We start from the raw sequence: 13,930 nt of genomic DNA, 5'->3' as shown, positions 1-13,930 counted from the left end.
CAACTGGCCTGGTCCTTACAGCTCTCTGACAGCCTTGGCTTCCACAGGGCCCAGAAGCTGGGCTGCCACTGGGACACTGAGTGGATTGACATTGTCCTGGGAGTCATGAGACCTAGGAACCTCAGTGGGGGTGTCCTCAGCACAGAGGAAGCACCAGGCGTTAGAGGCAGGAAAGGAAAGGGACGTACTGTCCTTCCATGATTCCCATACATTTTTCAGCCTCTTAGGGTTGTGTGGACTTGAGTGTTCAGAGCTAAAAGGCCCAAAGAACTTTGGGCACCCCTGCCCATTGTCAGTGTGGGCACAGAGGGGATGTGAGGAAGATGTGGGGTGCAGCCTGGACAGCGAGTGCTTGGCCAGATGCCACCAGTGTTGCTTTGTGCAGCCGCAGTCTTCAACTGTTTGGGCACCAGGAGCCAGTTTCATGGAACCCAGTTTCTCCTGTGATGGGGAATGAGGTGAATGGCATGGTGATTTCTGGAGGATTCAGCCTAGATCCCTACACGCGCAGCTCGAGGTAGGGTTTGTGCTCCTGTGAGAATCTAACATTGCTGCTGCTGTGACGCCAGTTGGAGCTCAGGCTGTGATGTGAGCCATGGGAAGCTGCAAATGCAGAGGAAGCTTCGCTGTCTTGGCTACTGCTGTTCATGTCTGCTTGTGAGGCTCAGTTCCTAGCAGAACGTAGGTGTGGGGACCTCTGTTACATGGGAATGGGCTCTAAAATCTCATTGTGGGCATCCACAGGGAGCCACAAAGAAATTTGCTGGAGTTTCCCCTTGTAAAGTGTTGTGTTCTCCCATCAGTGGAGCTGGCAAATCAGGTTACAGGAGTTGGTCTGGGGGAGGAGTCCTCTAATGTTCTGCAAGGAACTGGGTGTCTGTTCTCATCTATAGCATGTGCATCGTTCTTCAGCAGAGCTACCAAAAACTACAAGTAGGAAATGAATTAGGTTTCCAACATTTACCAAGAAATATTACAGCCTAATTACCTACAACCTAGGTAGCAGGTTGGAATTTGTCGGTTATGTCCTTTTTCTGAGAGGAGCCATGTGTTAAGGAAATGGCCATTACCATCCTGTGGACACCCTGAACCTTGCTTTTAATAGCAAGCCTATTATCAAATATATTCAACCAGGACAAGTTTAAAGATGACACTAAAATTTTGGAAGTGTGAATTCCTAAGAATCTAAAGGTGAATCCTTTTTTGGTAACTGTACGTTTGGAGAGGTTGGGGAATTTTAAAAAGAATCATGTTGTTGGCTGGACATGGTAGTGCACATTTATAATCCCAGTGCTTGGGGTTGAGGCAGGAGATCACTGTGAGTTTGAGGCCATCTTGCTATCTTACATAGCAAGTTCAAGGACACCCTGAACCACATAGTGAAACCTTGTCTCAAAAAAAAAGAAACCATGTCTAGGTCACACGCATTCTAATTAAATCATAGTCTCCAGCAGTGGGCCCAAATATCAGAGTTTTGGTTTTTGCGTTCTCGATCAAACCTGCTAAGCAAATAGCCTACCACTGACTACCCTTCAGCTAGGTATCAGTGGCATGTAAAAATTCCTCTGATAATTCTACATGTGGCTGAGCTCACTGAGATGTGTTGGTAACTTATCATGGGTAGCAACAGAAGTAAGAAAAACATATATATTCAAATATGCTTTTTTTTTGTTTGCTTGTTTTTTCACCAGCTTTTGAGTGTCTGTAATCTATTTCAGGAGGACCAAGTTAATTATTCATCCATTCATTCATTTGTTCTTTCACAAAGATGAGTGAGGAGTACCCTGGAACTTTGACACTGAATTGTACCTAATTTGTTTTTCCTTTGGCCTAGAGACAACCAAGCCCAGCTGGTCCTTCTGGAGCTTTTCTAGACCTGAGCAGATCTCTTGGGTGTTTCTTCTTCGGCCCAGGGCATGGTGAATGCCAGTTGTAGGAGAAGGAAGAGCAGATCTTTTCTCTCTAGGTGGCTTCCTATCTCAGGAAGTGCCACTCCATGCCTCGCTGAGAAACTTACGCGTGTAGAGGAGTCTACCAAAGCATGAGCTGACCAGGCTTTGTGTAGTGCTGACCATTGAGCAGCACCAAAAGCAGGCTTGGAATTGAGCTTTGGGGGCTCATATATATCTTACTGTACTTTTTCTCATACACTTAGGTTCTTTGATTGGTACAGTTGAAAAGAACTTTGGATAATTTTAGATAAGGAAATTGAGACCCTGGAAAGTGATGTGGTCAGAACACAGGTAGAGACAGAGCCAGCATGGGGCATAGTTTTATGCATGCTAGACAAGCATTTTACCACCAAGCTACACTTGCAGTTCTTCTTGTTTTCAAGAACTCAAAGCAAACTTCATTTCACAATGAGGGAGTATTAATACATGGTCCTTGGTCTTTGAAAAACCTTAACCAAACATCAAATCTAAATTATATTAAAATGCTGGTTGATTTAGGCACCCTGGTCTTTGCTCCTTTAGTCTCCCAGTGATGATAGCTCCATCTGCTGGCAGCAAAGGGCAGTGGCGCAAAGCCTTGGAGTTTAAATTCTGGTCATTCTTAGAGTGGTCCATATTCTTAGCAGACAAGCTCTCTTTTATAGATATGTATGTATCTGTATCTACATTTTAGATAAATGCATGTATATATGTGTATCTATATAGGTAAGTAGGGAGACCTTATATTTAATGTAAATCTAACAGATGAGGAAATCAAGTTGTAAAGTATCTAATGACTTACTTAAAATCTTGCAGTTAGATGTGTCAGAGCTGAGAACCCAATCTGATTTCCTGATTGCTTGTGCAGTCCAACTGATCAGTATGTGATTCTTCATGTGCAGAATTATGAATATATTTTGGTGAGTCAGTGTTGATGATTTGGATCAAGAATTTTGTAGGGCTGGGCATCTGGCTTAGTAGAATACTTGCCTAGCATGCATGAGGCCCTAAGTTCCAGCCCTAGTACTAAAAACATAACTTTTTAAGAGTATTGCTTTGTAAAAATTGGGCAGTACAAATTTTCTGTCCTTGGGTTCAGCAGGAGAATGAAACCTTAATGTCTGTGGCACTCATTGGACGCATTAAATAACTTCTACGTAACTGAAATGGTGCTCTCCATGAGACTATTAAGAAAACAGTCATTCAAATCATTTTCCTGTATTCTCTGTTCAGATGAATCCCTGAGAGAGGCTGTTGCCAGAGTCCCAGGCCAGAGGCCTGATTTTTAGAGTCCTGGCAGATTGGGTATGGCCACTTAAAAAAACTGATGGCAAACCATCATGAAGCAGCAAAGGAAACTAATCAACGTAATGTTGTTGGGGAGACAAGGGGAACCAGGTGCTTTTAGCCCTATCTTTGGAGGTACTGGTGTGAGTTTTAGATTGAAAAGGAGAATCGGGCAGGAAATTGGCTCCAGAGAAGTTCTTAAGACTTGAGGGGAGTGTCCAGTTCCAATGAGATGACCATTCCTGCTTACAGTTGTAGCTTCAGTTCCCGTCCTGCTGTGACTGCTCCACTTGGGGACAGGAATCCAAGGCAGCTGCAGGTTTAAGGCAATGACTGGTGACTTCTTGGTGCTGCTCCAGGGGGTCTGAAACAGGCTGGCTTGTCCCTGTATGTCTTGAAAATGTCTTGAGCAGCTCTTATGTTATGCTTCTCAGTTTTGAAAGGGAATGAGAGAGATGTGAAGGAGGCTAGTCAACCTCGTGTTACTAGGTTTTAGGCATTTGTTAAGTGATTAGCAGGAATCTGACCCAAAGTTGAAAGTAATGAGACAGATACAAAAAGAAGACAGAGATGCTGAGCTTTATCCTGCTTTTCATTACTCACTGGGCATCTGCAAGAGCACCTCTTAAGTTCCTGTTGTAAGGCCTTTTGCAGACCAGACTGTGAACCTGGAAATGCCTGAGAGGAGAATCAGACGTTGGTGGCTGCTTCTTGATGTAACTTCTACCTCGTGCCCTTGTGGCCCTGCAGAAAGAGTGTTTCCTGTCTGTTATTTCTTCATAATATGCTTGACTCTGTCTGTCCCTTATGATTGTATTTTTTTCCATCTTTTATCCTCATGTAACCTCTTAAGCCTGAGTACATGCACTTCCATTTTGAGAAGAATTATACCAAGGGAAGGGAGTTTGTTGTCCTTTGTTTTGTCTGAATATCTCATAATTGCTTCCATAATTTCCCCTCCAGATCAGTGAGCCATGATGAAGTGAAAAAAATAAAACACAAGATATGCTGAAGTTCCCCCCTTTCTCTGTCTCTCTCTCTGTCTCTCTTTGTATCTCTGTCTGTCTCTGTCTCTCTCTCTCTCTCTTGTGTGTGTACACATTTCACTTCCATCATCTGACATGGTGTACAAAATCCGTGGGTCCTAGAACTACACAGATCAGGCTGGAGGGTATGATGCTGTAGCTATCAGTTCATGGAAATGAGTGTTTTCAATAGCATCACCCTCTTTCCCCTGGCTCCTGATGTTCCCTCTAGCCCAGGGGCTTTGGATTGGGGCCTATTCGTGCATTTGGCAGTGTGTTTTCTTTTTGCATGAATTAATCTAAAAATGTTTTTTGGCTCTTTCTGGGGTTTTCTTGCTTGGCTGTTAGCTGCCATGGAGGCGACATCCGCTTCAGTGCCCATGCGTTGTTTTCTCATTCAGCCTTTGTCTCTGCCTGGGCCCGCCTGCTTCTATCCAGCTCAGCTGTGCTTCGCTGGGAATTATGGAGACTTTCATGTAAGTTTTTGTAGAAACCATTTACTCTCTTCACGTAGATGGGCCAGCTAAGGTTACTTTGAGCCTGGCAGCTAAAAAGGGATGGGACTTAATTGAGCTGCTTTTTAATACCCAAAGAGGCTTTCGATAGCATTGTTATTACTTTAAACTGTGCCCATTTTCAAAAGGTTTGCAGTTGTGGGTGAGCACCCCTCACGTCTGAGGTCCTCTTGGCATGCTTTGGAAAGACTGTGTGTAACTAACAGGGGTTGAACTGTATGAGTTGACCGAGCCCCAGTCTTCTTTTTGCCTGGAGACTGATATCCCCACCTCTTCTCTGTCTTGTTATTTTTCAATTTCTGACACTAGCAAATGTGGGCTGATAGCCTCTCCTTCTGAACAGTGTTTCTGAGCTTTTTTCCTTTTGCTTCTGAATATTGTTTCTCTGGTACCCAATGACTTCATCTGCCAGGATATTTACAACTCAGAGTCTTCAGGGCATCCACTGGATTCAGGGTTATTCAGTAGCTCTCTGCACCACCAGAAATGGGTATTGTATTGTTACCCTGACTTTGCAATGTTATCATTTTATGCAAATAGGTCTGAATTTATGTGAGCGCTTATCTATCATTACTGTAGCTTAGTTAATGTGAAGTTGTAACATAGTAGCTATAAGATGGGTTTGGCTTTCAGAATGCACTTAGATTAAATCTCAGCAGTGCCAGTCAGGAGTTATGTAATACTAGAGTACTTGCCTGACTTCTTGGAGTACTTACTTAATCTCAGTGATAGAGCATGTGCTTAACAGGCCTGAAGGCCTGGGTTCAATTCCCAGGACCAAATAGAAGCAAAACCAACCCAATACATCCTGACACCTAGTTAACATTCAATAAATGGTGGATATAAAGCAGCGATGTAAATGAGGTCTAAAGAAAGTCATAAACATTTTTCACTAGATTTAAACTTCTTATATCCTGGGGGACTGAGGAAATTGAGTTTATCCCCAAAGAGTGACAGTTGAGATGTTGGAAAAGCAATATTGGAGATGTCAAATTTTCCAAACATAAAAAATGGTAGAATATGAGACTATCAACTGAGAGTCTGGACTTCATTGCACAGTAAAATTCTGAAATAGAAAATTAAGCAGATGGCTAGTGATCGTTTAGTAAAGACTGTAGTGGTTGCTAGGAGCTAACCCGAGTTTACTAAGAACAGATTTTCCCAAACATCCCATTTCCCTTTAAAGTGCCATTTTGGCAAAGTGCCTAGAGGTGTCTCTGTGCATAGGATGGTAAAATGTGGCTGGATGGTAGGACTGGTTCCGTCTCAACAGCAGTCAAAGTCAGCCGGTGAACGTCAACTATGTCTCCAAGGGGCTGTGGTGGCACATCGTGAAGCTCTGACATATAACTTCCCCATGTGAAATGTTACTTAGAGGTTTTGATAAAGATACAGGGGAGGGATGTGTACTGCATATGCAGATAACTCACAGTTGGGGGGAGTAATAAACACACAGATGAGCAAATCAAGATTCGGAATACTGCTGATATCTGAAGCACTGATGGAACCCCAAAAGACTAAATGTAACAGCTGAAGATAGCTCAAAAGTGTGTGGCTGTTATCACCTCCTCTTGCCTCTATCATGTTTTTTCCCCCATTTTGGATGACAACACTAGCAGATATGGGCTGATGGGATGCTTTTTCTGATGATTTTCTTTGAACTTCTAACTATTCTTTTTGCTCCTGAATATCGCTTCTCTGGTTCACTTTGACCCAGTCTGACTTCATCTGTCAGGATGTTGAAGAATAAGGAGAGAAATCTTGTTTGGTAGAAGTTCATGTAAAAGTGATCTGATGATTTAATTGGCTCTGAACTCAGTATTTTTGTTCATTCATTCAATAAACGTGTCAAATGTGCTACCTGCCATGTTGCTTTTTGGCATTAGGGTCACAGCAGTGAACAAAACTTTCATCAAAAACCCCTACCTGCATGGAGGTTATATTCTAACATGCCAACAGGTCAGTAGCTGCATAAAAGAGAAATTAGTCTGAGGCTTGATTTGCAGAAGTTTAATATCTAGGTCATGACATTAATGTGTAGTTCTGCTCTGTTATTTACTACTCTGTACTTTTACATTGGGATCATTACTTTCAGTTCTGAATACCAAAGTCTGGAGAAATGAATGACAGTAGAATGGCTAGAGGAGTAGCAACCCTATTGCACAGAGATGGTTGACATTAGGAAGAGATGCAAAGATGAGGCATTGTGACCCTCAAATATTTGCATGAAGACAGTGTAAACTTACTCTGCATTGCTGCTCTGAATGACTACTAATTACTAGGGGACCGATTGATGGTGAATACAAGACAGACTTCCTGAGAAGGGTTCTAGCCATGGCACTGTGAGCTGTCAGCAGCTGGGGATGTGTCTTACATCTTGTCCCCTGTTGAATTCATAAGGTTTTGGGATAAATATGAATTCATATGCTGGCCCATGTTGGCCACGCCCCCCTTTTTTTGTTGAGTGAATATTGTGATAAGCAATGTGGAATCGATCCTGTCCTAGACCTAGAAATTTATGGATTCATGTGAGTTTTGTGGAAATAATCTGTGGGTTGAAATAATGTAAAATTTTTAAGTTCAGTTTTTGTGTATCAGAAGGGATCTGAGGGTGGAATGGGTAACTAAAAACAGATGTGGGGAGGCTGGAATGTTTTCTTTAACAGCTCCAAGTTAATTAAATCAGTTTTCAGAAGGGGCATTAAAAAGTTCACTGTAGGATTATGAAAAGCTTTCAGATATGCCTATTCAAACATTCCTAACTTAACCCCTATCATTTGGGGGTGTATCGAGACTCAAACTCAGGACCTTGTGCTTGCCAGGCAGGCACTGTGCCACTGAGCTATACTCAGCCCCCCCCCCCGTTTTTTGGTCATTTTTTGAGACTATCCCCAAACTTTCGCCCCTCATAGGTCCCTGCTCTATGATCATGAAGGCAGCTGCAGGTGTGGATGTAGCCGCAGTGGTACAAGTCTTGCCTAATGCATTCAATTCCCAGTACTGTGCAAAAAAGTAAATGAAAATTAAAAGAAAGAAAGAGGATAGTTCCATAGCATTTGGCATTTAACTCTTTGCTGATTGCTTCATGGTTTTCTCCATCTAAACAGCAAGCTTTTTGAGGGTGAAACCTCATGATTTCCTTGTATTCTCCCAAACACAGCAGAAACTGTGCTTTTAATTGCTTAATTTATCGCTCCATTGGTTTGGAGGGATGATTCCTAAAACAGCATCTTTTGAGCCATTGTAATGCATCAATTTGGAATTGTCCCTGGCACCCAGAGTTCTTCTCTGGAGTGCTCCATTGGTTTGGAATTATTTCTAGTTAGTGCTTATGGCAAGACGTGGCAGGGTGGAATAGGCTTTGATGTCTCTGTCTTGTGCATCTAGGGAGGGACTTGTGGTCATAATTCCCCAGAGTCTACCATTATGGTTTGGCAAGTGCTTTTACACAGTTTGATTCTTTGTAGAAAATTGAAACTGTATTATTAATTAAATGACTGAACCCTAAGCTCACACAGCTTTTCTTTGGCTCAGAGGAGGAGCTAGGCGCCAATAATCTCTAATCCTGATTCAGAGGTTGATGGGCTGATCTTGTACCCAGGATGACCAGATGCAGCACATGAACCTACAGAAATCCCAGCTGCTTTATGAATTGCTCATAAACAGTGCAATAATTGGGACATACATAGACTAAACACACTTTGTTATTTGTCTAGAATTCAAGTATCACTGTGTGCCCTGTATTCTGTCTAGCCAAACCTCCACTCTTCTCATTTTCCCATAAATCTAGACTCCCAGTAAACTCAATTAATTTGACTAAATGAAAGTGTTTGTGCCCATGTGAATGATTCTCATGTCAAATGTTTTGAAATTTGCAAAAATGGTTAAATCAGCTATCTGCTTTTTGTGGTCATATTCTTTCATTTGTAAACAATAATGATAATTCTACAAATGTCTAGGATGATGGCAGCCCCCCATTATGGTCTCTCATTGTCCTTGTTTATTTGCTAGATTGATTCAGTTTATTGCTGATCTTAGTTGGCTCAGGTTGTGCCGTAACCACTGCTGAAAGTACATAAGTATGTGCTCTGCATAGGAATCAGGTGAAGAGTGGATTTAGTGTAATTATTTCAGCTCCAACAAAACAACTGAATTAATGAATAAGAGCTATAGAAATCAAAGCAAAGCACTGCCAACTTTTAGTTGATTATCTTGCTTTCTTCTTTCAACTCAGAGGCAGATAATATTCTAGCTTGTTCCACCTTGTGCATTTCCTTTGGGAAGGAAGACATCTCTTACATAGGAATTCTGCCTGTTTCCCCCAAGAAAATATGGGATGCTCCTTGACACTCAGTGACAACAACTTTTAAATATCATTCATTTATTCACCAAACACTTATTAAGCAGATCTGTGCTAGGCACAAGTGGAAAACAAAATGATTCATGTCTCCAATTTCAAGGGGTTCACAAGAGTCTGAGTGCTAATTTAAATGGTTCAGCAGTCATTTCAGTGAAGGGCGCATGCTAAGAGCTAATTAGCTCATTAAATAATGAAACAATTCTCCTTTCAAATGCATTAAAGAAATATCCTGCCTTATGTTCTGAGAAGCAACTGTTCTTAATGGATAGTTCTAGGGGGTTAGGATTAGGCTTACTCCTTCTTTCTGGGCTGCTTTTGTTAGAACTTTGTCTCTCAGAGAGTAGTCCTCAGCTCAGCAGCATCTGTATCCGCTGGGAGCTGTTGAGAAATGCAGATGCTCAGGCCATTTACTTTTATGAAAATTAATGCTTTTAAGCCCAGACTCACAGAATCAGAATCTTCATTGAAACCCAGCCGTAGACATACCTTTGCACACTGAAATTGGAGCAGCACTGGTCTCCTGCAGTATTTCAGACACTTCACTGTGTGTAAGGATCATATCCTGGGAATCTGCATTTCTTCCAGTCTCCCTGGAGATGCAGGGCTGGCGGTTGAGAACTGATCTTTGAATGGCACTGGTCTAATTTGCTTGGGAAACTAAACTGACATTTGTTGCCAGCATATGGAAGAATTCATGAATCCTTTATTGGATTCATGAATATGACCATAAACCTGTTGAATAGATCAAGTGGCCTATTATGGGAGATGGGTATTCTCACAACAGACAATTCAGGCCAGTCTACGTTGGCCATCAGGCAACAGCAAGAAGAGAGCTAGGTGGGTCTTACCAGGGCTCAGCTCTTCGAGAATGCTGAGAGACTGGGCCTCTGAGATACACATAAAACAACAACTAATCAGCTGCTGTGAAATTTTGGCCTCTATAACCTTGTGAATGAAGATCAGAGAACAAAGGAAGAATATTAAGAAATGAGCCTGGAGAAAGTTTGGGGACAAGATTGTAAAGAGTTTCAAATGTCTCGTTAAGGGGTTTAGTCTGACTTATAACTTTTTGCATAATGACATCTGTTTTTAAGAGTTTTCATGTTTATTTGTACTTACCACTGTGTCTGTGCTTTCTTTTTTCTTTTAGAATTAAGCATGAAAATATTGTTGCCCTGGAAGACATTTATGAAAGTCCAAATCATTTGTACCTGGTCATGCAGCTGTGAGTACCTTTGTTTGCTTGATGAATGTCACCTGGGATTGTAAATCTCAAAGCAGTTGTAAATCCTAAATCAGTGCATGTCACGATAGAGGGCCAGAAAAATAGGGAATGGTGATGTTTGTGAGTTCTGGAGAAGCTGGCTCCATTGGGAGACCGTGGGCTGTGCACAGGAATCAGCCCCTGAGGTGAAGTCTGCAAGGGCTTAACTGCCCCTTCTGGGTGTGGGATCACGTGCTACAGTACAGGGTGTCTCTATCACTTTCTGATGTGCCAGGTCCAAGTGTTACCACTTGAAGACACCCCAGCAGGCCCACTGTGAAGGACATCTTGCTCCTGTCTCTAGGAGAAACTCCCACCCTTGTTTTCATTTCTGGGGATGCCAGGAGAGGGAACAGATGGCAGCTGTGTGTCCTGTCCCCCTCCCTTCTCCTGTTGCTCTGGCAGATAGATGCGCATGTGATTGGAATGGGGACCGTGCCAAGCATGGTCACAGTACCATGGAGTGAGACCATGATGTTGTCACCTTCTTAGATTATCTCTGCATTCCAGTTACACTAACGATTACCAGGGGTAGGGAGGAAATTAAAAAGCCAAATACTCAGATAAGAGACTATTTCAATGTATAATTTTAAAAATTTTGGATGACAGAAGCCTCCCCACTTGGAAAAATGCTTTACTCTTTTTAAATTTTATTTTAAAGAGGATAAAACAGAATAAAACCAATTAAAACAAACCAGTGTAAGAGATACAGGACTTCAAAACATTATGAAATCAACAATAGTTACTGTAATGCCTTCGATGTCTTCAAAATAGCTGCAGATAACTTCAGACATAGGAAAAATGAAACAGAATGAATAGAATAAAAATAATAAAAAAACAAAACAATGAATACAGTAAAGGATTTCAAAACAAGCCAATAGTAAATCCAAAATTGCTACCATAATACATTTTGCTATCTTTGAAATAGCTGCTTCTGCCATCAGATTTGATATAATCAAACAAAAGAGAATAAAACCCAACCCAACGAAACAATGGAAATGATAAGGGCTTCCAAAACAAGAGCATAGAGAATCAACAATGGCTGCAGCCCTCAGAAGGAGATCCCTCTTACCTCGCTGGATGCCACACTGCCTCCCATTATCCTCTGAACCTACGATCAGACCACTGGCCTTAGACCTGCAGTGTTAGTGAAACACCAAAGCACCACAGGCATCCAATTGCATTTCACCTTCATAGCTCTCATTACAGTCTGTGTTTCTCTGGATAAGCTGGTCTTTTATGGGGTGGGACAGGGAAAGGATTGGTACTTCTTGTTTACCGGCCTGCATGCTGGAGGAGGCTGGGTTCTGGCCATTCCCAGTCTGGCAGTGGCCCATGCATGGCTCTGGTTTCCAGACTGGGCATTCTTGCAGGTGTGACCTTGTTCTCTCTCCCCTCTGCCTGCAAATGGCACTTACTCATGGGAAAAGACTTGGGTCTGGCTGTTCCCAGACTGGTGGTGGCCTGCACATGGTGCAGGTTCCTGGGCAGGGCTTGCTTGCTGGTGTGGCCTTGTTCTCTTTCCCCCTAAACCATGAATGCTTAAATGCTTTACTCTTAAGTGTCACAATTCCTAGAACATGCCAGAATATTTACTAGAATTACAAGATGAAAACTGCTACATAATAATAAGCTTTTACCATGACCTATGTGTACTACATTACTAAGCTGCATGACTGAAGGTTTTTATTGATCAAAATATATACATAATTTCATTGTTTATTAATGTTATTCAGAATTTGAATTGCTAAAAGGATGCAGAAGAATTGATGAATAGGCTAATAATTATTTTCCATGTATTCTTTTCCTTATGAATGTTTAATCAACACATTAACTGGGGATCACGTTTGAATGCAAATAATTATTCACTAATGCATTTCTTTAGTCCTTAGTTCTTTAGTCTTAGTCTTTAGTCTTTGGTTATTTGCAGGTTATGACACTTGGTGTAAATATTTTTAAATGTTTAATTTGGAAGCATCTGATTTTTCTCTGAGACTTAACTATAAGTCAATTTAAGCTTTTTGTTGTTTGATTGTTTAATTCGATGTTAACTCTCCAGTTACCTAACTATAATTGCACTAATTCTCCCTAAATTTAGCCATGCTCTTTGGAGGCGCATGTGAATTTTTTAAAAATAGAGTCTATTTTTTAAAGATGCAGGTGAATTATTTGCTTAATAGGAAGACTATGATATTTTGGGGAGAAGCAAAGACCCTACAAAATATTATCTGTATATTTGATTGTATACTTTTTGGACAATGCAAAAGTGACAATACTTGGATCCAAAGTTTACCCTTGCCCGTATTCTATTTTGTTTTGTGTATACGGAAATTTATGTATATGAAGTTCAGTCAAAGTACCTCAAATATGGAAATCTTAGCTCTCCCTTCTACTAGCTAGTGAATTAGGGCAAATAAGACTGGACCTCTTTGTGCGCTCATTTCATAAACTGGGAAAAGTGGGGCTGATATTTATGTTAGAGGATTGCAATGAAAAGTGGATGTGAAATTTGCACTGGAAATAGTCATGAAGAAAAGGTCTCAGGCCATGCTGGTTTCTCTGTGGCCATCTGTATCATTTCATCAGGTTGTTTCTGCAGATGACCTTGACTTCTATGAGATAAAGTCCAAGTGGATTTGAGTGTTGCCTTTCTCAGCGACTTGGCTGCGTACTTGCTTGCAGAAATGTATGTAACGATGGGTTGGCACAAAAGCATCACTGCATCTGGGCAAACCTTCCTTGGGTCAAAGTTTGAGAACCCTGTAGTTGTCACAGCTTTTTCTGCCCCTACCTAAAACTTTGCTGTCAAGAATAGCCCCTGTGTTTTTCAGTTACCCAAAATTTTATTACTATGGTGATAACGTTTAATTAAAATTTTTAAATTTTGTGTCCTATGTGAGCTCTTTTGTCTTATTTCCTAAAACATTTTTTCATCTAGCAATTTTATAGTCATAGCTTTTCCATTTAAGTATATGTCAATATCCATTTCTAGGTAATTTTTATGTATGGCATGAGGTAAGGATGATATTTATTTTTCCATAGGGATATCCAGTTTTCAGGGCCTTTTATTTTGAAGACTTTTTTCTCCAATCATTTGCCTTGACCCTGTGTCAAAAGTCGGTTTAACATGGCTGGGTTGGTTTCTGTTTTTGTTATTCTAGTCTGTTACTTCACATCTGTCCTTTGTCAACACCAAACTGTTTTGTTTACCATAGCTTTATTAGTAAGGCTTAAAATCAGGTAGTATAAATCCTTTAGCTTTATTTTTCTTTCCTAAAATATTTGACAGTCTAGATTATCTGCACTTTCACATACATTTTATAATGATAAATTGAGTGTTATGTTTCATACCTGTAGTCCCAGCTACTCAGAAGCTGAGGCATAAGGACCACAAGTGAGAGGCCAGCCTGGACAATTTAGTGAGACTCCATCTCAGACTTCTAAAAAAAGACTGGAGACGTAGCTCAGTGGTAGAGCTCTCACCTACACATGCAGGGCATTGAGTTTAATCCCTAGTAGCTCCGTATGTGGGTGGGGTGGAAAGGATT

The 13,930-nt window shown here is 41.2% G+C and overlaps 1 protein-coding gene across 4 annotated transcripts in view; it reads left to right on the top strand.

The window, feature by feature from the left end:
* Camk1d (calcium/calmodulin dependent protein kinase ID) overlaps positions 1-13,930 on the top strand; it is a 394,453-nt gene that overhangs the window by 243,407 nt on the left and 137,116 nt on the right. For 3 of the 4 annotated variants that reach the window (XM_063253725.1, XM_063253724.1, XM_063253727.1), the window contains exon 3: positions 10,269-10,343. In XM_063253725.1, the coding sequence (XP_063109795.1) occupies positions 10,269-10,343 (75 nt within the window). Of the gene's footprint in view, positions 1-4,690; positions 4,720-10,268; positions 10,344-13,930 lie in introns of those variants that run through there. The other variant, XM_063253726.1, reaches the window with a different exon arrangement.

This window comes from Cavia porcellus, unplaced genomic scaffold (genome assembly GCF_034190915.1).
Source record: "Cavia porcellus strain 051 isolate PalLab524CR breed Dunkin Hartley unplaced genomic scaffold, mCavPor4.1 scaffold_7, whole genome shotgun sequence".
In the NCBI taxonomy this organism is placed as follows: Eukaryota; Metazoa; Chordata; class Mammalia; order Rodentia; family Caviidae; genus Cavia; species Cavia porcellus.
The sequence above is the reverse complement of the archived record's forward strand: the minus strand, read 5'-3'. Positions and strand labels throughout refer to the sequence as shown.